This window comes from Chlorocebus sabaeus, chromosome 7 (genome assembly GCF_047675955.1).
Source record: "Chlorocebus sabaeus isolate Y175 chromosome 7, mChlSab1.0.hap1, whole genome shotgun sequence".
NCBI classification, from domain to species: domain Eukaryota; kingdom Metazoa; phylum Chordata; class Mammalia; order Primates; family Cercopithecidae; genus Chlorocebus; species Chlorocebus sabaeus.
Window position 1 is genome coordinate 12,562,949 of NC_132910.1, and position 26,449 is coordinate 12,589,397.

A 26,449-nucleotide genomic window follows, 5' to 3' on the forward strand; every position below is an offset into this window, starting at 1 on the left:
GTAAGCCATGAGGTATTCCCTCATTATACAAAAAACACAGTGGAAAGAATTAATTATACAGGCAAACTCGGAAAGATGAGGCAGTCCACCAATCTTTTAATTTTTAAAGCCCCTTTTTTTTGTTTGTCTTTAGGCCTGTAATGAGTTAACATAGTCCTTCATTCATGGCATACACAAGACCCCCTCTTAGGTTTTATATCTCATTCCATTTCTCCTGCTCTCCCACTCTCCCTCTTTTCTCTCTTTCTTTTCACTGAACACTAAAATTTTAAGAGGTATCTGTGTTGTTGATGATATTTCTAATGCATTCTTATCAATGGTCTGTTAATTATATGTATCTTTTACTTATTGACTCCTCCAGTAATGGACATCTTTCTTGCCTTCAAGTCTCTGAAATGATGCTGTAAGGAATATTCTTATACATATGTTCTACCACCCTTTAGATCTGGTTCATGGGACACAGGAAGGGAAAGGAGTGGGCTAGAAGGCTTATGCTTTCTTTACGCAGCATGGAATATTGAACTGTCCATGAGAAATGGAAACATAATGTAACCAGTTAGTATTTCAGACATTTAGAAGCTTCTCCACGTTCCCTTGTACTTTAATGAGAGATTGAGTGACACATAATTTTCTAGAACTAAGAGAGCACAGTCTTCAGTGATCTCCCCTTCTCAATATAATTTTCCTTCTTTTTATTAAAAAAATTTTTTTAGCCAGTCAGGCTGGGTGCAGTGGCTCACACCTGTAATCCCAGCACTTTGGGAGGCTGAGGCAGGCAGACCACCTGAGCTCAGGAGTTCGAGATCAGCCTGGCCAACATGGCAAAAACTTGTCTCTACTAAAAATACAAAAAGGTATGGTGGTGGGCGCCTGTTGTCCCAGCTACTCGGGAGGCTGAGGCAGTAGAATCACTTGAACCTGGGAGGGGAGGCAGAGGTTGCAGTGAGCCAAGATCAGTGCCACTGAATTGCAGCCTGGGTGACAGAGCAAGACTTCGTCTCAAATAATAATAATAATAATAATAATAATAATTATTATTATTATTATTTTTAGCCAATCAAATTTAGCAGTGGGGGATTGCATTCAATGTCATCTTTTCTTTCTTTTTTTTTTTTTTTTAGACAAAGTTTTGCTCTGTCACCTAGGCTGGAGTGCAGTGGGCCATCTCGGCTGCAACCTCTACTTCTCAGGTTCAAGCAATTCTCATCCCTCAGCATCCAGAGCAGCTGGGATTACAGGTGTGTGCCACCATGGCTGGCTAATTTTTGTGTTTTTAGTAGAGATGGGGTTTCTCCATGTTGCTGGCCTCAAGTGATCCTCCCACCTCAACCTCCCAAAGTGCTGGGATTACAAGCATGAGCCACTGTGCCCAGTCAAATGTCATTTTCTTAAACTTGGCTTTATCAATTCTAGAAGCATTTTATTTCTGGATATTGGTTATTGATCACCCAGAAAAAGCAAATGACATGTTCTAAGAAATCTTATTAGTCATGAGGCTGAGTGAAGTTTCTAAAACGTTTTGCCATTTTAATGATTGCAAAACCTGATGTCATTTAGTTGCCCAATTATATCCTGAGTCACTGGAAAAGCTGGATTAGACCTTAATAATGGTACCTTGTATTTATGTAGCATTGATAATTTATAGTGCCATTCATAAACATAATCCATCTCATTGAATCCTATAACACTGTGTGACAGGTGGGGCAGGTTAATAGCGTCAGTAGTAGATGATGAAATGGAGGTCTAAAGCAACTAAGAGAGTTGTCCAGAGTTACCTGGAGACTATGTGATAGAGCTGGAAGGAGACTCCGGGTCTTCTGAAGCTTCACTCAGTCTCTTTCTGCAGTATCATGGCTGATGCTCAGAAAAGTGACCTCTTGTAGGTTCAAAGCTATCCTCTGAGCTGGACATTCTGGTATATCTGTCCTTTTCAATTATTTCGTGATGTTAATGAGCTGGCTAAAGCTGCACACCCTCTGTTTGTCCTATTAGCTGAACACCTGCTCATAAAAACCACTCAATTGGGGAAAATATCTGGTCCATATCACTGAGTAGCATGGCAACAAGCAGCATGGGTGGTTGGACTTTGGCATAGTTAGGAGCTCTGCAAGGCACCAGCTGTGGGTCATTTTATCCATGACCTAATTATAATCATAAAATAAGAATGGTAGTTGGACCATAAAAATAATAATCTATTAAAATATATTTATGCAAAGAGATAATTCCATTCTGTCAAAGACTCTTTTCTGGACTTTTCAAAATACTCAACTAACCTGAGGAAGTTCTGTCTGCTTGCAGTAGACGGTCTAATGGCCTAAGGAAAGTCATGTGATTGGGCAGCCTGAAAATATACTCATGGCGCATGTGCAACACCACACAGGTCTCTAATGTATCTTACTATGTAATTTGAGCTCAGGCAAAAATGCTGTATAACCCAGCATATATTTTCAAAAAAACCAATCATGATGTCACATCCCCAGAATTACAAATGAACAACTCTTTTCAGAGTCAGGCACTGGGAATGAGAACATTTTTAGAAAGAACATTTTAATGTTTTAAAGTGATTGGATGTCTACAGAGCAATATGACAATTTTATTTACTTGATTCTCCATTGTATGTGTAGCTTATGTGTATTAGATTTTTTTTTTTCACCCAGGCTGGGGTTCAATGGCACGATCTTGGCTCACTGTAGCCTCTGCCTCCCAGGTTCAAGTGATTCTCCTGCCTCAACCTCCCAAGTAGCTGAGATTACAGGCGCCCACCACCATGCCTGGCTGATTTTTGTATTTTTAGTAGAGATGGAGTTTCATCATGTTAGTCAAGCTGGTCTCAAACTCCTGATCTCAAGTAATCTGCTCGCCTCAGCCTCCCAAAGTAATGGGATTACAGGCATGACCCACCACGCCTGGCCTGTATTAGATTTTTTAAAACTACCAAACTGATTTATATCATCATTTAAGTTCTTGAGCACCCTTCGTCCTCCATGCAACAAATATATCTCTCTATCCTTCGGCATATTGACCTAATTAATCTAATTATAAACAAAACATAAGACATTAAATGGGCAATCAAAAATTAATAACATACTCCAAAACACAAAAGGAATATTTATTAGCTGTCATTTAAACTTATTTGAGCCATTTTTCCTCTCTACAAACTATTTAGAAAGTTGATCCTTTTGTTATTTGCTTCCAAGCTTAGTAGTACACATTTCTCTTCTGGTTTAAAGGTTCTTTTTAGAAAATGTTGAGACATTTTCCCCATATCAGAAATCTATTTGCCTCATTTATTAGAGGCAAATAGATTATTAGGACATTAGACAGTTTCAAAGAGATTTGATAATTCAATTTGTTTGACAAATCAGACCCCTTCTCTATTATCTGGTTTGAAAAGCCCTGAGTGCTTGGCTGTGCCCCATAGAAATCTCTAGGACAAACCATTTTTGCTTCTCTGTTTATATTTGATCACAGGACTGACTCTGTTGGAGATGTAATGGATATTCACACTTACTGAGCATTAGCACAACCATATTGACAATAACCAAAGCAGGCAGAGGCCCAAGCATAACTCAGTCTACCAGACAGATTCCTATCCTACATATTCAAGTTGCAATAAAAATGAAAGATCAGGAAATTTGAAGCTAAACTGTTTCCTCTTACCTTTAACCACAGAGTTGCAACACTATGCATTTTTAAGAGGGAAAAACAGCCTCCTGTCCATCACTGTGATTAAATATATGTTGTTCTGTCCTCCAGCATCCTAACATACCCGCATTTTGCTAATCCCTAACAGAAGTTAGGGTACCTAGGTACGAGAGTACATTTTTGCTATTCTATACCTAAGTGAGAAATTTAACATTTTATGTATAATAAGGGCACCAGATATCCAGGTTTGCCTGGGACACTTCTGATGTATGCCTGTTGTACTGGTGTTATTATTATTATTATTATTTAGAAACAGAGTCTCTCTCGATTGCTGGGTTAGAGTGTAGTGGTGTGATCTTGACTCACTGCAACCTCTGCCTCCCGGGTTCAAGCAATTCTCCTGCCTCAGTCTCCTGAATAGCTGGGACTACAGGCCCCTGCTACCTCGTCTGGCTAATTTTTGTATTTTTAGTAGAGATGGGGTTTTGCCATGTTGGCCAGGCTGGTCTCGAACTTCTGACCTCAGGTGATCCACGTGTCTCAGCCTCCCCTGGTCTAATTATTAATAGCACTCCTTTTATTCTTCACTGTTCTAGGTTAGGTGACAAATTATATGACCACATTAACTTAACAGCCAGGTTGAATACTAACAAGCACCTTCGTTCCAAATGTTTCATGGGCTCCTCCATTGTCCCTTGAAGTAGAAACTAGGCACAAAGTCGTTCAGCAAATCAGGAGCAGAGCCTAGAATAGGGCTCCGTCCTCTTCTTTCTTGAGTCAGCAACATCAGCAAACTGTTGATGAGGAAGAACCCTATCACTTAAAACCTAGGCCATTCTGACTGTCAGAATTTGAGAAGGGAAACTTCCTCAGAAGTCATCTGGCCCACACCTTCACTTTTCTAGATTAAGAAATAAGTATGACACTTCTGGAAATGCACATGCCATTTTACACTAGAAAAGTTCAAGGTTGTTTCATGAGCATAATCTCACTGGATCACAGCTGGAGTAAAGAGGCAAGGAAGGACATTCTTAGTCACATTTTACAGAGAAGAGAACTAGGTTTTAAATAAGTTAAATAATGCAACCAAGGATATGCGAGTATGAAGTGGAGGCATTAGAACTGAAATCCAGCCCTGACTCCATACCCAGTGCCCTTCCTATGTCTCCATACCAGTTTAATATTTTCATTCGTGAGGATTTAAAGCGTATTTCCTACATATATTTTATCCATTACAGATACGTAAACATTCCCTCTGCAACTAATGCTATATACTCAAAAGTATCTTCTTTCAGAGCCAGGCATAACAGCTTAGACCTGCAATTTCAATGACTTGGGAGGATTGCTTAAGTCCAGGAGTTCAAGACCAGCCTGGGCAACACAGCAAGGTCCCATCTCTAAAAAACCTAAAAAAGAACAGGCACTTTAGTTCTGCTTCTCTATCTTCCTACATGCCAAGAGCTCTGGCCAGCAACTAAACTGTTCCTGCCTGACAGCACTACTTGGCGGTTGGGTAGGGAAATGAGAGGCCAAAATCTTTCTGTCTCCTTTCTGGTGCCTTGGGTAGAAGGATGAGGAGGAGAAGAAAATGCAAAGTAACTCCTGCTTTTTCTTTATTGTTCACAGTTAGCAGCATGAATCATATCTCAAACAACCTATTTCTCATATTGATATTTCCATTCTCCTTTGTTCGCTTTCTTTATTTCATCTATGACACAAGTATATAAATATAATCAATTTGGCCGGGTGCGGTGGCTCGCTCCTGTTAATCCCAGCACTTTGGGAGGCCGAGGCAGGTGAATCACCTGAGGTCAGGGGTTCGAGACCAGTCTGGTCAACATGGCAAAACCCCGTCTCTACTAAAAATACAAAAATCAGCCTGGCATGGTGGTAGGCGCCTTCAGTCCCAGTTACTCAGGAGGCTGAGGCACAAGAATTGCTTGAACCCAGGAGGCGGAGGTTGCAGTGAGCTGAGATCGCACCACTGCACTCCAGCCTGGGTGACAGAGTGTGACTCCATCTCGAAATAATAATAATTACACCAGTCAACAGGCATACATCAGAAGTGTCCCAGGCAAACCTGGATATCTGGTGCCCTTATTATACATAAAATGTTAAATTTCTCACTTAGGTATAGAATGGCAAAAATGCTACTCTTGTACCTAGGAATCATACTGTTGTTAGGAATTAGCAAAATGCGGGTATGTTAGGATGCTGGAGGACAGAACAACATATATTTAATCACAGTGATGGACAGGAGGCTGTTTTTCCCTCTTAAAAATGCATAGTGTTGCAACTTTGTGGTTAAAGGTAAGAGGAAACAGTTTAGCTTCAAATTTCCTGATCTTTCATTTTTATTGCAACTTGAATATGTAGGATAGGAATCTGTCTGGTAGACTGAGTTATGCTTGGGCCTCTGCCTGCTTTGGTTATTGTCAATATGGTTGTGCTAATGCTCAGTAAGTGTGAATATCCATTACATCTCCAACAGAGTCAGTCCTGTGATCAAATATAAACAGAGAAGCAAAAATGGTTTGTCCTAGAGATTTCTATGGGGCACAGCCAAGCACTCAGGGCTTTTCAAACCAGATAATAGAGAAGGGGTCTGATTTGTCAAACAAATTGAATTATCAAATCTCTTTGAAACTGTCTAATGTCCTAATAATCTATTTGCCTCCAATAAATGAGGCAAATAGATTTTTGATATGGGGAGAAAATATCAGTGTTTTTTAAAGAGAACCTTATGCTTTTATATCAAGATAAAGGAAAGTCATACTTCTTGATGGGAAGATGAAATTCAATCAACATGCATTTAATAGATATTCACTGAGTACCTACCAATGTGTCAGCGACAATTCTGGATACCTGGACACATCGAAGCTGTGCTATAAATCTGTATAGTCCTCAACAGTTCCTTGAAACTCTCATCAATATCTGTACCAAAACCTCATTTCCCTAAGCAAGATTTTAATTAAAATTGAATTTTCTTAAGTATTTTCTTTTAAATAACTTCTTATTAAATTGCACCAGGATATTTCAATAGGATTATTTTATACTTTTTTCCATTACAGATGTGTAGCATTTTAGTACCTATATAACCTCTAATGGGTTAGCCTGGGATCTTACCTACACATTTGGAATACTCTTTCTCGAGAAAACTTTTCCTGAATTCATAACAATCATCATAGAGCTAGATTAGATCTTTAGAAAAGCAACCTGTTTACAAAATGGAGATCGCCTATAAGGAGATGATGGAAATGGAATTGCTTTCTTTTGTTTGCCCGTTTATTTCTATGAAATAGACTAAATACTCCACTTATTTCATAGCACATTCAAAGAAGAAGCCTAGGGTTTTATGAGTATCTTTCACTATTTCCCCAAGTTTCCACATACAAGATTAGAACACGAATTGGGCTATCAATGAAAAGAACTCAGTGCATATGCAGAGTTTTATGTCCAGAGTTGACTAATGATTCATTCACTGCTGGAAGTCATCCACAGACACCCTTTCCTCCGATGGCTTTTCATAATATCTTCCTGTTTTCAGTAAGTGGCTACAGAAAGTCTGGACTACTGAGAGACTTGTTTCAACAACAGTTTCAGGAGGATCCTTAATTAAACAAAACTCTGTACCTCTAGGGATAAAGTGGCAGCAATCATCACTGAGCTCCAGCTGGTCTGGTTGAAGCCAGCCTTTCTATTCTATCAGATGCTGTAATGTTTCTTGTTTGTATTTTGTATTATTCACATAATGCCATCTTTCAATGACGTCTGCATCAATTGAAGAAGAGCGTGTGGGGAAGGAAAGCCAGCCTGGCTGGTGGTGCCGGTGGTTTTAACTGAAATCACTGGCTAATCCATTGAGCTAGGGCAGAGCCATGTCTGGTCACCAACATGCCGTAGGGAGGGAAGTACTCAGACTGGCCGCACCCACAGGGAGCCAGGGCAGACACAAGGCACGGCCTTCCTTCTGTTCCTCAAGCCCACCTGGCTCTACTTCCCCTTTTACCACAACTTCCCATCAAGGATCTGCTGTCTGCAGAACTGTTCAGTGGCACAGAGGAAAGATGGTGTAGTGATTAAGGACATGGATGCAGAAGTTAGATTTTCTGAGTTGGGTCTCTTCTCTGTCACATACTAGATTTGTGATTTGGAGAAAGTTATATCCATCTTCTTGGGAAGGGTATATAAGTTTCCATCTATATAAGTTTCTACATATATAAAATGAAAATAAGAACACATAGTGTTGCTGCTCCTCTGATGATAAAGTGAAAGAATGCATCTAAGGCACTTAGACAGGACCTGCCACATAGTAATTATTCCATAAATATGTTGTCACTATTGTTATAATAACAGAGGTAAGGTTTCGGTAGGTGATTCAGCAATAGGAATCAAATCTATGTTGTTTGGGGGCACTGAGGATGATATCAAAAGGCTAGAGTGTATTTTCTCCAATTTTACATTTTGCCTAGACCTTGTTGAACACAGAGGAGTTTTTTCCCAAGTTATGTCCTAAATCAAGTCATGTCAAATGCCATTGGCTAGGTTCTGTTCAACAGCCATCCAGTGAGCACATATTAAGTCCCAGACTCTCCTAATGAATACTGGGGAGACTTAAATGTATAAGAAATGACATATCCCCCATAGAAGTGCATATAATTTAGTGGGGAAGACAGGCTCATGAACAAATTATTTCAAAACAATTTCAGCCAGGCATGGTGGCTCATGCCTATAATCCCAGCACTTTGGTAGGCCAAGGCATGAGGACTGTGCTGAGCTCAGGAGTTTGAGACCAGTCTGAGTAACATAGTGAGATCCCATCTCTACTAAAAATAAAGAAAACCAGCTGGACATCTGGGTGCTCACATGTAGTCCCACCTACTCAGGAGGCTGAGGTGGGAAGATTGCTTGAGCCCTGCAGTTGAGGCTGCAGTGAGCCATGATTGGGCCATTGCACTGCAGCCTGGGTGACAGAGCAAGACCCTGTCTCCAACAAAACAAAACAAAGAATTTCCATTTGGTCATTACCCTTATAGGCCATGACAATCTCAAAAAATTGACTCACCAATTCATAAAATATTTGTTCCTCCTTGTTATCAATTTCCTCATTATTCATCTTCTGTCCCTTATGCCTCCTCATTAATAGATGAGAGGAGAGGGGAAACTGGGGAGTGGTGGTGAGGAAGGAGCAGAGAAATTATTATTTTAGTGAAAATGCTAACAACTAAGTATAACCCGATGCACAATGTACAAGTGTATAATGAGAAAACATGCCTATGATATCACACTCCTCCCTGCCATGCCATTCTTGAGAAGTTCCATGCAGGGATACATGTTACGATAAGGCAACATATACAGCATTGGATGTGCTTTTTTTTTTTTTTTTTTAAAGGGGTCTAATTTCAACCATTGTGCTTTACCATTCCAGAAAGATAAGAGATTGTAACCCAGAAGAAATGAAATTTATAAGCTCTTCTTACTGGTTTGCCTTCCAGGGGATACTTTACTGAAAGTCTAGCTCATAGCTATTTAAAGAATAGTAATAGCAGGCTGGGCATGGTGGCTCACGCCTGTAATGACAGCACTTTGGGAGACTGAGGTGGGTGGATCACTTGAGGCTAGGAATTTGAGACCAGCCTGCCCAACATGGCAAAACACCGTCTCTACTAAAAATAATAATAATCATCATCATAATAAAAAATTAGCTGGGCATGGTAGCACACATCTGTAATCCCAGCTACTAGGGAGGCTGAGGCAGGAGAATCGCTTGAACCCGGGAGGTGGAAGTTGTGGTGAGCTGAGATCACACCACTGCACTCCAACCTGGGTGATAGAGTGAGACTCCATCTCAAAATAATAATAATAATATCTTCCAAGCAAGCACTTTACAGTTGAGAGACATGTTCCCTATAATAATATCATAAGAACTTTACCATAAAGCTGTGAACTAGGCAAAGGCAGACATTATTATATTCCTTCTTTACATAAATGAAATGGAGGTTCAGCAAAGTGACATTTCAGGTAATTAGTACAGAAGACTTCTGATTATTTGACCTTTTTTCTACATTAATTCCAATTTCATTTTGTACTTAATTCTGCCGTGTTTCTAAAACAGAGTGGTTCCTAAGGCAAGAGGAAAGCCAACCTAGAAAGGAGGACCTGGGAAATAGCAAACTGGTTTAGCAACTACACAGAGTACCTATAAAGGCACACATCAGGCCGGGCGCGGTGGCTCACACCTATAATCCCAGCACTTTGGGAGGCCGAGGCGGGTGGATCACGAGTTTCAACATGGTAAAACTCCATCTCTACTCAAAATACAGAAATTTAGCCAGGTGTGGTGGCGGGTGCCTGTAATCCTAGCTAATCAGGAAGGAGAATCGCTTGAACCCGGGAAGCGGACGTTGCAGCGAACCGAGATTGTGCCACTGCACACCAGCCCGTGAGACAGTGCCAGACTCCATCTCAAAAAAAAAAAAAAAAAAAAGCACACATCGTATATGCAGACCTGAAAATTTTCAAAAGACAGCACTTAGTGTTTTTAAGAGATGGATTAATTACTGAGATATATACCATCCCGTAGCAGGGCTGAAACATCAAAAACCAAACCTGATGACACCTTAATCTGACAAAACTTGCAGGAATAAGAGGTACCTAGGAGGGTGTGGTCACTGGTGACCAGTGGGAATGGCATGGATTCAAGTATAGTTGTCATCTCGGTCTTCCTGCCTCATCAAGTCAAGTGCAGCGTGTTCTAGGAGAACAGCAGGCTTGCTTGTCCTGAATTAGCAAGTGGTTCGGCATGTACCTGTAATTGTTACATGTGGTCAAAAGTTAAGAGCTCAGACTTTGCAGAACAAAGGAACAACCTGCCCAGATTGTCTGTATTTCAATTTACTCTTGTGAAAAATGGAATCAGAACAAAACTTGAAAGGAGAGATTCCATTTTTTATTCTTTTATTGCCTAATATCAAGTAGATGTTAGGGCTTTTTAAGGAGATACATGAAAGTCTCAAAGAATGTCGCCCCAGTAGCCAAGTAATGAAGCAGGAGAAGGTTGACAATGGCCTATATCCCACAGTGGGAAAGAAAAGACGGGCTGTCTCCAGCCCCAACTCTTCACTAAAGGGACACACGACGATTAAGTTAGAACTTAAAGATTCAAATAGGTGATTTGGTGATATCTTAGAACCTCTGACATCAATAGAGCATAAGAAAAATATATCTGGGAGCCGGGCACAGTGGCTCATGCCTGTAATCCCAGCACTTTGGGAGGCGGAGGCGGGCAGGTCACTTGAGGTTAGGAGTTCCAGACCAGCCTGGCCAACATGGCAAAACCCCGTCTCTACTAAAAATACAAAAATAAGGAAGGGTGTGGTGGTGTGCACCTGTAATCCCAGCTACTCAGGAGGCTGAAGTAGGAGAATCGTTTGAATCCAGGATGCGGAGGCTGCAGTGAGCCAAGATCACACCACCGCACTCCAGCCTGGGCAACAGAGTGAGACTCCGTCAAAAAAAAAAAAAAAGAAAGAAAGAAAGAAAGAAAGACAGACATTTGGACGAATGAATCAGTCTTGATGCTCATTAAATCAAGAGCCTTTACTGCTATAGCCAGAATAAAAGGTAGAATTCTGAGTCTTCCTCTGATGCTGTAGACAATTTAACTCTTAAAAAAAAAACCTCAAAATAGAACTAATTCCATTCTGATTTCTAAGAGAGAATTGTGAGAGAAATGAAAATAACTAATATCAAACTGCTTTTGAACTGGCACTTAGCTGTTTAAACATTTAAGCTCATTATCTGAGTTTTCATGTATATCCTATTTTAAACCCACAGCCTAACAGTTTTCTGTCCATCTTTCTTGTACACTTTATTTTCATTTTTCTTTTACACTTGCCATCTCTCCCTTATTTCTTCTTCTGTAATTGGTCATTTTCAATCTATCTCTGTGGTTTTCATCTGGAGACTTTGATATTTACTTTTGTGGGAGGGACTAATAATTAATATGGCTAACACATTTTAAAGCGCAAAATCAAATCCTGACTCCCAGGAGTTCTGTAGAAGGGAAAATGGGAACATTTTTAGCATGATACAGACAAAGGGTCTAGTAATTAGTTTTCTATACATTTTATTTGTTTTGTTCTTGGCGACCAATGGAAATAACTGGGCTAGCCTGGAAACAGAGTCCATAACTCTCACAAAATACCTCAACTCCCCTTTTGGGCTGCAACAGGAAATATTTTTACACAGTAAACAGTAAACATGTGGAAACTTTTAGCCCCAAGATGTCATGCAGGCTGAAAACATAAATAGCTTCAAGAAGGCCTAGATACTATTCATGGATAAAAAGAACACTCAATAACTTTGGCAAAAACTAAGTTTGACCGTTCAAGTGTTGATGAGGATTTGGAGCAAAGGAAATTCCACACACTGGTGGTGAGGGGGGTAGTTTTGTTCAACAACTTTCAAATACAAGTTGACATTATATTGTAAAGCTAAACAGCACACACTCTGTAAACCAGGAGTTCTACCCCTACTGTATACCCTAGAGAAATCCCCATAGAGAGGCTGCAGAAGGCATATACAAGAATGTTCAGAGAGGCAATGTTCAAGTAGAAAAAAATCTGAAAACAACCTAGATATCCACCAATAGGAAAAGACATCTACGACATAAATTGTATATTCACAAAATAAAAACAGCATTGAATATGAATGAACTTCTCTATATGCAGAATGTGGATTTGTTTTGGAAACACTGTTGAGTGAAAAAAGCAACTTACAGAAAAATTATATATGGTATGACACCATTTTTATACAACTCAAGAGCAAAACTAAAAAAAAATGTTCTTTTAGGGATCCATACATATGTGATAGAACTAATTTAAAAAGCAGTGACTGGACGCAGTGGCTCATGCCTGCAATCCCAGCTACTCAGGAGACTGAGGCCTGAAGATCACTTAAGCCCAGTTACAGTGAGCTATGATGGCATCACTGCACTCCAACCTGAGGGTGACAGCAAGACCCTGCCTCTAAAAAATTGAAATAAAATGAAAAGCAAAGGAATGATTAATGCAAAATTCAGAATTGTGTTTTTTTTCTGGGGGCAGGTCAGCAAGGGAATGGGACTCGGGGCGAAAAACAGATAGCTCCTATAGTCTTGGTAATGCTTTAATTCTTAAATTGAGTGGGGTTCACTAGTGTTTATTTTATACTTCATAAGTTACTTGTACATGACATATATCCATCTGACACCTAATAATATTTGCATGAAAAATGAAAATATTTACTTCCCTAATGTTCTAAATAGTCTTGGAAAACAACTCTTATACTTTTCCAAAAATTTTATTTGGTAACAATAATCAAATAAAACTTTGAGCAAGGTGGACAACTGGTCTGATTGAGGACATTGTTATATAGGGGAAAAAATTTTTTTTTCAAATCCCAAAGTCATAAATGCTTATTATAGAAAATTTGAAAAAGCAGAAAAATATAAAGAAGAAAATGTTTTAGATTGTGCAAATCCATAGTTACACAATCTAGATATAACCACTGTTAACGTTTTGTGGGATTTCTTTCAGGTTTTTTTAAATATGTAAAGTTGAAATCAATATAACATTTTAAAATGCATTTTCCTATTTAGATTTGGGATCTTGTTCCCATAAAGGTAGGAATGATGCTATGTATTTGTGATGTATTCAGAGTAATCTTCGGTTCTAAGTTGTATTGAATATGTTTTGTACATAAATAATAACTTAAATTTTAGCATTTCCCTCACTGGGAAATTTAAGGAATTAGAGGAGAACAGTCATACTTAAGATTGCCAAATCTTTTCCATTGTGATTTCTGGCATCTAAGTCATTTATTAAAATGTGTGTGATGAACTGGAAGGAGTTTTCCTTTCGATGATTTGCTCTCTTAAACTCTGATCTCAACACAAGAATGCATTTTTCTGAAAGGGTTTTAAAAGGGTTTTATTTCATTCCTGAACTTTTGAAAGCATAGGAGAATATCTGTTTTCTTTTGCTAATTTGTAATTTTAAAGGCATTTTCCCCATTTCTGACCACATATACAAAAGATTAATAGCATTAGGTTTAAATTAATCATTCTAATATCTACTTCTAAAAGCTTATTCCTTTAAAATGACTTCAACCTACCATCTACTTAAATGTTAAGATGATATACAGCATTAGAGCAGATATAAGGCATAAGAATATTTAGAATTGATTTTAATGGTTAAATTGCAAATCTTTTCAAGAGCTGAAATACCTTTTGTGTCTCTCCCATGCTAGGTTTCTAAAATGCAGTTCTGGTCCAAGAGGTCTATGGTGGGCTTAGATGTTTCCATAGGTAATTCTGAAGCCCATCCAGGCTTGAGAAGCACTGCTGTTAGCTTAAGGATACCAACCGCCAAGTTTATACTTAAAAGAACAATTCTCTCTCTCTCTCTCTCTCTCTCTCTCTCTCTCTCTCTCTCTCTCTCCAGCTCTTGTGCTAGCCTGGAGAGGCAGATGAATAGTTGACTTCTGTTTTTCAATTTCTGGGGGAGGCCTTGACAGTTTGGGTGATGCCCTCTCCTACCCTCTTCAGAGTAACTGAATAAGTGACGAAGGGGAAGACCCCATCCCCTTCCAAAGACCTACCACTTCTTTTGCGGAAGTGGCCACACATCATTTTTCTCACTTAGGAAGATACAAAATGTTTCAAGAGCCCATTGCTTCCAGGAAGTTCACAGTGAACATAAAAGAAATATAGACTAAAGAAAAATCCACTGGCTTGTTTCCCTTTTGGCCAACTCACCACAGGACTCTGGGTTAATCTGGAGAATCTGCCATTGATAATCTTTTTCTCTTGGTTTGATATTAGTGCTATTACAGAGAGGTCAGAATGGCTGGGAGAGGGAGGATAAGATGGCAAATGTGAGCCCAAAGCAATTTTTTGGTTACTACAAAGGTAACCAAAGATTCCCAGTTGATAGCGCTTTTTGTGAGCTAGTTTATATAGGTAGATACTTTTAAAATAAATGATTACAGGATCAGGGGACAAAAGTAGAGCCATTGGGTTGACACAACTGTCTACGCCAGGCATTGGAATTAATTTAGAAAAAAGCCAGCAGCTTGCATTTCACATCTTGAAAACGCTTATGCAATGTCTTCCCCCAACCACAAAGGAAAAATATAACCACAGGACAAATTACTCTTTGAATGTTTGATGAGATATGAGTAGCCACAACAATAACACTTGTGCTAAGATTAACGTTTGAGTAGCTTTAAAGTATTTTTAGTTCTTTTAATCTGAAATGGTTTAGACTATCTTCAGAGAAACTTCTCAACTGTTTTCTTACTGGAAATAGTTGAAAAGCTTTATAAGGCCAAGGTTACCCAGCCAGTTTGATTTATATCTTCTTTGAGAGAGACAGAGTGAGAGAAGAAACGAAGTAACAGCAAACATTTGTCAAGCAAAGGGCTGAGAGCTTTGCAGAGAAATAACAGATACATCTGACTATAGAGATTGCCCACCTTCATTTCTAGAAATCAGGTTTGCTTGGTGTACCTTGGAGAAGTAGGTGCTTTCAAATGGTCCTCCCACAAGTCTTAGCAGCTAACCAAGGCCAATGGTTCTCAGTCAACTAACTCAAGGAGTTCTTTAAAGTTAACCAGGACGTCTCCACAAAATCTCATACAAAGTCCTGTAACAAGAAGCCACAGAAATCTAATAAAATAAAATGCACTAAATTAAATGTAAGACCAATAGCAGCCCTTGAGTTTTATAACAGGAATTAAATAACCAAAAAAGAGGGGAAAGTATATGCAGAACAGTCAGTTTAGAAATTAATATTTCTGAAGGACTGAGGATTCTACAAAGACAAAGCCAAAATTTTCATGGAAGAGCCGGCACAACTATGTTACATAAAATCAGCTGGAACCTTTCTAAGGCAAGAAGTAAAATCAGAGGCAGCAGTCTCCCAGCCCTTGTTTTCTTTCAAGCAAAGCAAGCAGTGATAGGTTGTTCCCGTGGGCAACTTTGGCTAGAATTAGTGTCCTCCTAGGAGAGTCCATGCCTATTCAAAATGGCAATGAGCTCCTGCTTGCGTTATGACTACTGCCCTCCTGATTTTTCCTACCAGACTAATGACACACTGCCCCACTGAGAAGGGTCTAGCGGAGCACAGGTCACCAGCTGGGTAACATTCAGAAAGTTAGTCTTCCTATGCTCATTTTCCTGGGCTGTTACAGAAGAAGACTGGAAGAGGTAATTTCCAAGGTTCTTCCCAGCTCTGAAGTTGTGTGTCAAAGGTAGGGGCAATGGATGCACACAGAAGAGGAAGTGTTTCTGACCTGGTATGACCCTCTCCTGCCCAGCATCGTGACAGGAATCAGTGCTATGATTTTTAGGTGGGAAAGCACAGAATCTCCTAAAAACATGGGATTTCATGGTGGCTTGGCAAGTGACTTGAGCCAGACTCTCACAGTAGAATGACTTCCCGTTGTGCCTGAAAGCCCCTTCAAAGTGACCCAAAGGAGAGGTAAAGACATTTATATAGGAAGTAGAAGATGCAAGTCACAGTGGAGAAGGTTATAACAGCATTGGGTACATTCTGCCAGCGCATCAGTGAAGTGTGGCTCCTCCCAGGCACAAACCACATCACACCCTACTCAGGATTGTGCTGGATGATTTTGCAATTGTTTGTTAAAACAACAAACCAACGTGATTCCCACACTTGCCCTTGTCTTTTACTGTTAGCGACAGTCTAGTCCTGACAGGTGTGCCAAACCCACGGCCAAGGATATCTTGAAGACTCCAACTTTCTATACCTTCGTGCATCTTAAATTAGGAGGAGGAGGTGGATGGGGTTACATCTGCCAATTTTTAAAATTTTTAAGTTTTCGGTCCCAATTCAGAGACTTTGTAGGTATGGAGATAATCCAGCAGGAAGTCATGTTGCTTCAAATTTGCTAGAGTAATGGTTGGCTTTAAAGTAAGGAGAATACAAGAGATCGTGAAGCTTATGATGGGCCCATTTTCCTGACTTTACAGTAAATTTTAGTACAATCACAGGGAAGTCTGAAATTTTAAAAGAAAGCTGACTGGATCCTCCTCAGTTGGATTTTGGCTGCATCTTGCAAGTCCTCCCCTCGGGGAGCACACAGTGAGGCAGGTTCTTTGCCGTAAATTGTGGAATAGCGGCCTGGCGACTGCAGGCCGGGGACTCACTAAAGCATACTTAGAAAGAGCGGGGACAGAGAGTTGAAGGAGGAGGTTGCAGAGCGGCAGAGTGGCACGTGCAAGCCCACAGGTGAAAATTTCTCCCGTGACTCAATCCCCCGCCTTAATTCACTTCTCTGCGGACCTATCTCCATCTCTGTAAGATGGAAAGACATTAAAAGCACCGCCTCCACCTCCCCAACTTTGAGAAGTAACTTGTCTTGCGGGGAACTTTTCTGGAGGAAGGGTGGGGTGTGCAGCCCTGCCTGGAGAGGGCCCCAAAGCGCCAACCCACTGCAGAGACAGAAGGCCGCGTACCACGGAGGCCGGCTAGCGGCGGACTCGGGTGAACCCACCCTCGCGATCTGTCAAATCTGTCCCCAGGGGAGGTCCCCCTTTCGGGAGGAAGCTTTTAAGGGGATTATCAAAATCACCCTCGCGCTTCCTTCACTCCCTCCTTGGAGCCGGAGGGCGGTGAGGACCCGCGGAGTCATCTATCTTGCCCCCGTCGCAGGCAGGGATCCAGGGGGCGTTGCTGCAAGGGGTCCCCCGGGGCGCGGGAGGCGCCGGACACCAGGCTCTGCGGTCAGCCCGCAACGGCGCTCGGTCCGAGGAGGGAGGCCCGGGTCGGGGGCAGCCGTAAGCCCCCGCTCAGCCTGCTGCCGCCGGGGACTTGCGAGGCCGTGGCACCGCGGGAGGGGGCGGCCAGGGGCTGGGGCTGCCCGGCGGCGCCGCGACCGCCTTCCTTTGCTGCGTCCCGCCGGCCCCCAGCCTCGCTCACCGCTGCCGCTTCTCCCCGCCCAGCAGCGCGCAAGGACCATGTCGGCGGAGACCGCGACCGGCCCCACGGAGGACCAGGTGGAGATCCTGGAGTACAACTTCAACAAGGTCGACAAGCACCCGGATTCCACCACGCTGTGCCTCATCGCGGCCGAGGCCGGCCTTTCCGAGGAGGAGACCCAGGTGCGTCCCCACACGCGCCCAGCGCGCCCCGACCCCTGCCCGAGCTGAGCCGTCTCGCGGCTGGGCTGTCCTGGTCGTCCGTGCCTCCCGCCGGGCTGCCCTCCCCACGATCTCCCATCGCTTCTGCCCGCATCCGGGGGCCCAGACCCTGCATGGCTCCCGCCGCCCCCTCCCCACTTCCCCGTTCCCATGGGCGCCCAGTCTCCCCGCCACCCCCATCCAGCCGTGGTTCCCCGGGAGCTGCGTAGAAACCCCGTGGTCACCAGTCCTTGCCTTTCCACTCTCCCCGGCAGCCCGGGATACACGCTTTCTCCCTCTGCGAGTTGGGAGCAGCGTCTCTCGCCTGTCCCTGTTTCGCCTTCCCGGCTCTGTCCCCTCTGGTCTGTCTGCGAAACCTTCGGGAAGATCTATTCTAGGCGGGAATGTCAGAGCTGGAAGGCTCCCCAGAGACCAGCTAGCCATAAATTCCGTCCTCCGTTTGGCGAACCAGGAGGCTGAGGCCGGGAGGGAGGGCGCTGTCAGGATGGCAGGAGCCGTGAAGCTTGCTCTCTCCACCACATCACACTGCAGCGTCCCCCGGGCTGCAGAACTCACACTGCACGAAGCCAGGGAGATGTGTTTTTTTAAAAAAAATTCCACAGCTCTAAGGTTTAGAGGATTTTCGGGGCGTTTTATAAGACGGTAGATAGCTGACCTTTCAGCTGAGAGGAGCGGCAGCCAATGTCCCCCTAAGTGCATTCATTGACTTATCTATTTTTTAAATGCTCCTATATCATCCTGAAAAATGCCAGGTAAAGAATGTAACACTACCTGTGGTTGTTCACCACAGGTGTAATGTTGGAGCCTTTAGCTGACTTTTAAAATCCTGTCTAAACTCCGACTTCTCTTTTCCCTTTGGTCACGGAAAGACAATCCTTTAAGCATGATAGACTACTTGGAACTGATCTAGCATCTCTCCTGTGGGTCCCCAAAGCACTTCACACTTCTAACCTCAACTCTAAAGCAGAGACGTTCTTATTTTTCCTATTTTATATACCAGAGCATCAGGCACTTGTCCTGTCACCATGAGCCACGCTCAGTTGAGGTTTAGAAGCTTGTAATGGATCCAGTAGAACCTAGGACCAAGACCCTGGACCTCAAGTCCAAAATTATTTTTACTAATTAAGCCAGAGGCACTCTTTGGAGAGCTTGTCCATAGACGATCCTGTCATTTACAGGTCAAATAGAAAGGCAAACATATTTATTTTTAGCAAATGGAACAGCTGTCTGACCAACGAAAACCAGAACTTAATGGAAGGTGATTTACTGTAACCCAAGTCTAACAGCTCATGTTTCTTGGTATCTCCTGAGAAGGCAGCCTGCTGAAATTTTATCATTTGAAATCCCACGCTATGCTTAGAAAAGAGAAGTGATCATGGAGACAACTTATCTTTTAAAAACAAGGCTGTGAAATATTGTGGGCACAGCACCAACAAGAGGTCCAAACCCTTCTCGGCCTCTGATTGTGCCTGGCGAGTTGCCATCAGTCACCTTACCTATAAAGCAGCATAATTACATTGACCTTTGTAATGGCTAATACTTGCCAGGCATTTTTCCAGGCACTGTCCAAGTAGTAAATCATTTATTTGTCACAACAATACTGTGAGGGTAGATACTATTAGCCCACTTGTCCAGATAAGGCAACTGAGGCACAGAAAGATTAAATATACTTGCCCAAGACAGCAGCTAGAAGGCAGCAGGACCAGGATTTGAACCCTGGAAGCCCAGACTCTTAACTACCATGCTATGCTGTCTCCACAGAGGAGGCATGGAAATCACTAGACGAGCAGGAAGAAAGAACTGAACTGACAACTCACTTGGTGTTATCTTTCCCCTGCATTAGGCAACCGTCCTCCCAGGCTATATTCAACCTTTCCTCAAGATTCACATGATATTAGAAAATTGAAATAAAATCTGGTTAGGGGTAGGAAGAAGAAAAGGGCACCTGCTTTTTTTCTGTGACTGAGGTCAGCCAATTCAGACCTCTGCATAGCAGGTTCTTCTGCACCTCTCAGGCAGTCCTCCCATTTCCCCCCCTCTGCCATTCTCAAATAAACAAGTGGTAGACCCAGCCCCAAAATAAGTAGATGTGGGGTGAGTCAGCCTCTTAGCAGGGCCCCTGGCTTCCTCTTCCTGCCACAGGATGGACACCTTCTTCCTCCCTACGGTGACCACAGCTTGGCTTGCCCCTCTGTCTTCCTGCCTTGACCTGCAGAGAAGCATCTGGAACCCCAGAGCTTAGAGACAGGCAGCACTTAGCAAGCTCAAAGAAAGAGATTTCCTAGGAACCACAGGCTGCCTGCTTGCCTTTACTGGATTGGGTCTCATCTTTTAATTTCCCATTCTTTCCCCTCTCACCCCACTACCCCCATGGGCACTGGTGAATGAGAATGATTTCTTCTTTCATCTTCTCAAACAACATTTATATTTTTAAGGAGTATCTTCTATGAAAAAGAAAGTGTCTGGCTGGGCACAGTAGCTCACATGTATAATCCCAGCACTTTGAGAGACTGAGGCAGGAAGATTGCTTGAGGCTAGGAGTTTCAGACCAGCCTGGGCAACATGACAAGATGCTGCCCATCTCCACCAAAAAAAAATAAATAAATAGAAAATAAAAAAATCAGCCAGATGTGCTGGTGTGTGCCTGTAGTCCCAGTTACTCTGGAGGCTAAGGCAAGAGAATCCCTTGAGCCCAGGAGTTCAAGGCTGCAGTGAACTATGATCATGCCACTGTACTACCTAGCCTGGGTGACAGAAGGAGAACCTGTCTCAAAATAAATAAGTAAATAAAAATAAAAATATTAAATATTTAAAAATATTACAAAAAGGAAGTGTCTTCTGGAGACGTATGCCCAATGACGAATTTTCAGTCATTAAAATTATTTTTGTTTATAGCAGGTCTCGTAAGGACCCTTTAAATAACTCCATGGAGGCCAGGGCCTGCTGGGTCTACATATAAGTAGTGTCTGATATTGATACTTCCCCTGTTTTGTTTTCTTTCTCTTTCTTTCTTTCTCTTTCTTTCTTTCTTTCTTTCTTTCTTTCTTTCTTTCTTTCTTTCTTTCTTTCTTTCTTTCTTTCTTTCTTTCTCTCTCTCTCTCTCTCTTTCTTTCTTTCTTTCTTCTTTCTTTTTTCTATTTTTGGAGACAGTGTCTCACTCTGTCATTCAGGCTGGAGTACAGTGGCACTCCCATGGCTCACCTCAGTCTTGGCTTCCCAGCCTCAGGCATTCCTTCTACCTCAGCCTCCAAAGTAGCTGGGACTATGGGCAGGTACTACCACCACATGTGGCTAATTTTTAAGCTAATTTTTAAATTTTTTGTAGAGATGGGGGTCTCACTATGTTGCCTGAGCTGGTTTCAAACTCTTGGGCTCAAGCAATCCTCTTGCCTTGGTCTCCCAAAGTGCTGGGATTGCAAGCGTGAGCCATCGCACGCAGTCTTCCCGTCTCTGTTCTTACTAGTGTTGCTGCTTTCCATGGGAAAGGGTCACCAAAGCCAAACTAACATTTGTTTCATATGCCTGAGTCCTCAACCCACCCCAACACCACCCACCTCCAGAAATGGAATCATATTCTTAACTTTCCTAGAACAAGCAATACTTCAGTACAAGAAAAATAAGCCTGAGCTGCCCAGTGCTCTTGCAAGATTGTTACCAGAACTGATTCACAGGGCTGATACCTGGGCAGGGACAAGAGGGACTAAGAAGTTGAAACATTCTCTGTTTTGGGAGATTTGCTGACCTCTTTATAACTGTCCCACTTCAGGACAAAATTCTCTGTGGGGGTAGAGGTGGCACCCATAAGAACTCAAAGTAAAGTGAAGGGCACTGTAACTGAAATAAGTTTCTAAGTTGCATTTATTGGGATGTTAGAATGGGTTTTTCTCATAATGGTAATCTAAATATCTCCTAGATTTACATTACATGAAAACTTACAGAATCCCAGCCTTATGTCTTTTATTTTGAAGTCAGTGTTAGAAGAGGCTGGGAAAGCTCCTTCCTTAGCCCCCTGGGAGGTTGGGATGATCTGGTGTTTTCTATTATCACACACACACTCTCTCTCTCTCTCTTTGTCTCTCTCCCTCTCCCTCTCTCTCTCTCTCTCTCTCTTCAATTCAAGCACAATGTAACTGGAATTGGTTCTTAGGGAGGTCTCCAAGTATTTTTATCTCCTCTAGATGTCCTGAGCTTGTTCCCAGAACCCAGTGGTTTTAGTCACTGGATGTTTTATCAGTGGAATAAAGACCTCTAAAGGTCTCTTTCTGAAAAGAATGAAATGTTAGTTGCTAGAGAAAAGGACAGGAACAATGTTTCTTTGCCCCAGCCCCTTCCCATCACAGTGTCTAATTATCATCTGTTTACTCAGAGTAAATAAATCTCCATCAATGGGCAAGGGTAATGAGGGCATTCATTTATAAGCAAGCAAGGGATGAATGTCTTTCCCAGTGAATGACTGAAACAAAGAAGAGAAGGATAAAGCCAGGTGGAAAATTAGCACTGATGTGAGTGAGACACAACTCCAAAGGGAAAAAAGCAAGCAAGGTATTTAATGATTTCTGTTGGATTGCAACTGGTTTTGCCAAATTATTTTATATATACTTGATTTAAAATATGCGTCTTCAAAAAATCATTGAGCTTTTCTTGAACCTCCTCCCATCCCCCAATGTTAGGGTTCAATTTGTTAAGCATTTGGGTACCAACTCACAAAACCACAAATGTCCCTGCTGAAGTTATTTTCAGTAACGGTCCATCAATAGTCTGCTTCATTACATAGTGTAAAGATGTGGGTGGCTCTTTTAAATGAGACCAGCTCAACCATTTTGTCTTAAATGAAATCTGATAGAAAGTGAGATTTTCCTCCTCCAGATTTTAATTAGTCAGTCTTTACAATGCTGCCATTTATTCAGCTCTAGTAACTGGAAATCCTATTTAATCAGACCTTGTATCCTTGAAACCCCCCACAGTGCTACCTCATTAATGAAACTGGAACCTTGCTGCTCTCATACCAGAATCCAGAGTTAACTAAACACATGCACACAGGTTACAGAAGAAAATGGGCCCACCCTTAGCAGTATAATTTCAATTGAAGCTGCCAAAGTTGCATGAGTTCTCTCTTCTCATGAAGGGTAGTGATCCCTAGGAGCAAAATATGGCACCCGGAAAGTAGCCCCCAAAAAGAAGTCTTTGCCCATGATAGTCTGCTGTCCTTGTCTTTAGATTACTTTTCTCTACTGCCACCCCAGTGTAAAGGTATGTAAGATCTTGACAACTGTGTGAGGCATTTCAGTGTGTAAACTCTGCTGTACAGGTGGGTGAGGTGTAGGTGTGTTCCCATGCTGTTCAGCCAGCTTAGCATTGATGTGGAGCCCAAAACAGTCCTGCAGAGCCTTACCCCATTCAAGCTCAACAGCCTCTCCTCTAGGCCTTGCTCCTTCTCCCCCTGTGGTTCTCACATTTTCTTCTGATCTTGGGCTTATACTGAATTCCCTTTCAGCTTCTTAGAGCCTATCCTCTTCGTTCTAGTATCTGGATAGGCATCAGCCCATGCTATGTGGGGAGCCCTCTAGAGTTTTCCCACCATCCCGATATCTCCATCAGCACATCCCAGATCTGGCATCTCACAGCTGTGCTCTTTCTGCTTTCTTCCTGTTTCTCGTCCCCTTACCCCTAGAACAGGTGAATTATAGAAATACCAGAAGGGACAGTAGAAACACCCTAAGCTTACCTTTTAATTTACAGATGACTGGTGCTCTATTTAGGGACTTCCTCAAGTTCTCATAGCCAATTAGTTACTCTAGAGCTTCCTGTTGGCAGAGCCCAGGACTGCAGAGCCCTGGGGGGTCACCTACCACACAGCCTGCCTACACACCAGTGACACACAAATATCATCCTTCTCAATGTACTCCATGACATGTGAATGGTTGGGAAGCACAGGAGAACAGAGCTTTGGGGAGGTGCTGACTTCCCATAGAGCTCTCTCCTCATCCTTTCCAATGTAGGTCAATGCTTGCTCATCTGTTTCCTCACTAGTCTCTCTTCAAAGTTGTTTTACTTTCTTTTTTTTATTCCCAGTTTCCTCTTGACCAACCTGGTCCAGACCCTGGCCCTATCCCCAGCATGGTTCTCCTGTTCTCCTCTTCAGGGAACTCTGTACCACCCCAGTTAGCAAGATAAAGGCAGCCACTGACTTCTCAAGAGTATACCACACTGCCTTACAACATATAGGCATGTTCTAGGCCTCATATGATGCCATGTCTAGAAACATCCTATCTGGGGCCTTCTGTACATCCGTGGTCACTTCCGTAAGGTGTGAATATTTAGGTCATATGGAGCTGAGAGATTCTGAGCAAAGTGGTAGACCCACTTTAGCTTCTCTCACTGCTCGGTGGCCCTGGAGCAGGATAGATTGGGCTGGCCTACTCCATGCATCCGCAAGGAGTGCTCTGAGGTTGTGCAGTGCTCAGTTAACTATTAATCTTATTCAACAAATTCTTACTAACTTCTACCAATGAGGAAGGCCTTTGGTGAGCTGAGCATACACTGATGAAATATAGCAGCCATAGAGATCTATCTGGGGCATTAAGGATGTGCTTTAACTTCTTTTATTTATTCAGCAAATATTGATTAATTTCTAACTCTTAAACCTTTGTACTAGGGGCTGAGGATGCAGTGGTGATAGGATGAATACAGTCTCTGCTTTCATGGAGCTTACATTCTAGAAGGGAATGTAGATTAAAAATAAGTGAATACACAAGTGAATCATGACAGATGCTAAAAGTTCTGTGAAAGTAACAAAATACTAAATTGGGAAGTGAGGAGATGAGTGGGAAACCCACTTTAGACAGAGTGATCAGGGAAGACTTCATTGAGAAGGTCCTGTTTAAGCTGAGATGTGAGGATGACAGGGAGATCATCAGATAAAGAATAAAGAGAGAACATTCTAAACATAATATAGCATGTGCAGAGGTCCTGAGGCAGGAAAGGTGTCACGGTGAGAGCCATCCCTATGGACACGTCCCGTGATTCTCTCCTTTCTACTTGTGCCACAGAGGCTACCTTTCAGAAAGGGAACAGGCATTTCAGTTTTCTGTGTGTGTGACAAATATTTTTGCTCATTTCTCTCTTCCAGAAATGGTTTAAGCAGCGCCTGGCGAAGTGGCGGCGCTCAGAAGGCCTGCCCTCAGAGTGCAGATCCGTCACAGACTAAGGAGATGGCAGGCACTGACAGCTTCACTCCATGAAGGCCATCTGCTGTTTCTCTCCTCTGCTTAACCAAGCTGTTGTGGTTTTTCAGCATAGTGTTGTATGTTCCGTTGCTAGCTGTCCTGCTATTTAACACAGTGTTGTATTTTTTTTCTAAATGTACATAGTTAGAAAACAACAATAGGAAGCTACATGTATCTTCTGTGTAAAGCAGTGGCTTCACTGGAAAAATGGTGTGATTTGCATTTCCCTTTGAGTCATGATGACAGATGGTGTGAAAACCAGCTAAGTTTGCTTTTGACCATCACCTCCCAGTAACAATTTGCTTTCATAATCCATTTAGCAATCCAGGCCTCTGTTGAAAAGATAATATGAGGGAGAAGGGAACACATTTCCTTCTACACTTACTTCCCTAAGTCACTTTCCTTATGTTTCATCTAATACAATGATGGTTGAGTTAAAATACAGAAGGGGTGTTTGAGTATTCAGATTTCATAAAACACTTCCTTGGAATATAGCTGCATTAACTTGGAAAGAAGCCTGTTAGGCTAGAAGACAGAAACTCCAATTGGCAAAAAAGCAAGGATCTAAGAAAAAAAACCACCAAAGGTCTTGAATTTACTGTATTTAAATGCATTGGTTAGGTTTATTTTGCTAAATAAAGTGAACAACTTTTTGTCTCTAAAATGATATTCTAAATAAAACCTTAACTTTTTGTTGAAGATGCACTGAGTGAGTTCTCTGCAGGTTTTCAACCAAATAAGAAACATATCAAAGAGAAACAAAGTGGCTCCTATATGGTATGGGCTGACTGACCAGAAGAGCTGCCATTTTCTAAATTCTTGCTACTCAAAGTGTGGTCCAAGACCAGCCTCATCAGCATTAGCTTTAAGCTGGTGAAAAATGCAGAATCTCAAACCCCATTCCAGACCCAGTGAATCAGAACCTTCATTTTTAACAAGGCTTTCAAGTGGTTTATAGGCACATGGAAGTTGGAGCAGCACTGTTCTAACAAACTCTACAGTCAATTTGCATCCATTTACTATCATAGCACACTAGATGTCTGCTATGGCCTGAATGTGTCCTGTCCCCCCGCCCACCCCCATCCCCCACCCCTGACAAAATTCATATGTTGAAACTTAATCCCTAAGGTGATGATATTAGGAGGTGAGGCTTTTGGGAGCTGACTAGGTTATGAGGGCCCCACCCTCATGAATGGGATTACTGCCTTATAAAAGAGGCCTGAGCAAGCTTGTTTGCCATTCTGTCATGTGAGGATACATAGAAGGCACCTGGGAGGAATGGACCCTCACCGGATTGAGGGTTCACCATGGTCTGCTGGTGTCTTGATCTTGGAGTTCCCAGCCTCCAGAACTGTGAGCAGTAAATATATGT

The 26,449-nt window shown here is 42.2% G+C and overlaps 1 protein-coding gene and 1 long non-coding RNA gene across 17 annotated transcripts in view; one reads left to right on the forward strand and one right to left on the reverse strand.

The window, feature by feature from the left end:
- LOC103235642 (uncharacterized) overlaps positions 1-16,933 on the reverse strand; it is a 39,901-nt gene extending 22,968 nt beyond the window's left edge. For all 5 annotated transcript variants that reach the window (XR_012093338.1, XR_012093340.1, XR_012093341.1 and 2 more), the window contains exon 1: positions 15,197-16,933. This is a non-coding gene — a long non-coding RNA (uncharacterized lncRNA). The remainder of the gene's footprint in view (positions 1-15,196) is intronic.
- The window catches only part of HOPX (HOP homeobox), a 33,993-nt gene extending 8,217 nt beyond the window's left edge, over positions 1-25,776 (forward strand). The window contains exons 2-4 of one of the 12 annotated variants that reach the window (XM_073017346.1): positions 1,122-1,238; positions 17,654-17,812; positions 24,981-25,776. In XM_073017346.1, the coding sequence (XP_072873447.1) occupies positions 17,669-17,812; positions 24,981-25,058 (222 nt within the window). In that variant the 5' untranslated portion in view covers positions 1,122-1,238; positions 17,654-17,668 and the 3' untranslated portion in view covers positions 25,059-25,776. The other 11 variants (XM_073017347.1, XM_007998611.3, XM_073017349.1 and 8 more) reach the window with 11 other exon arrangements.
- Positions 25,777-26,449: the final 673 nt, after the last annotated feature.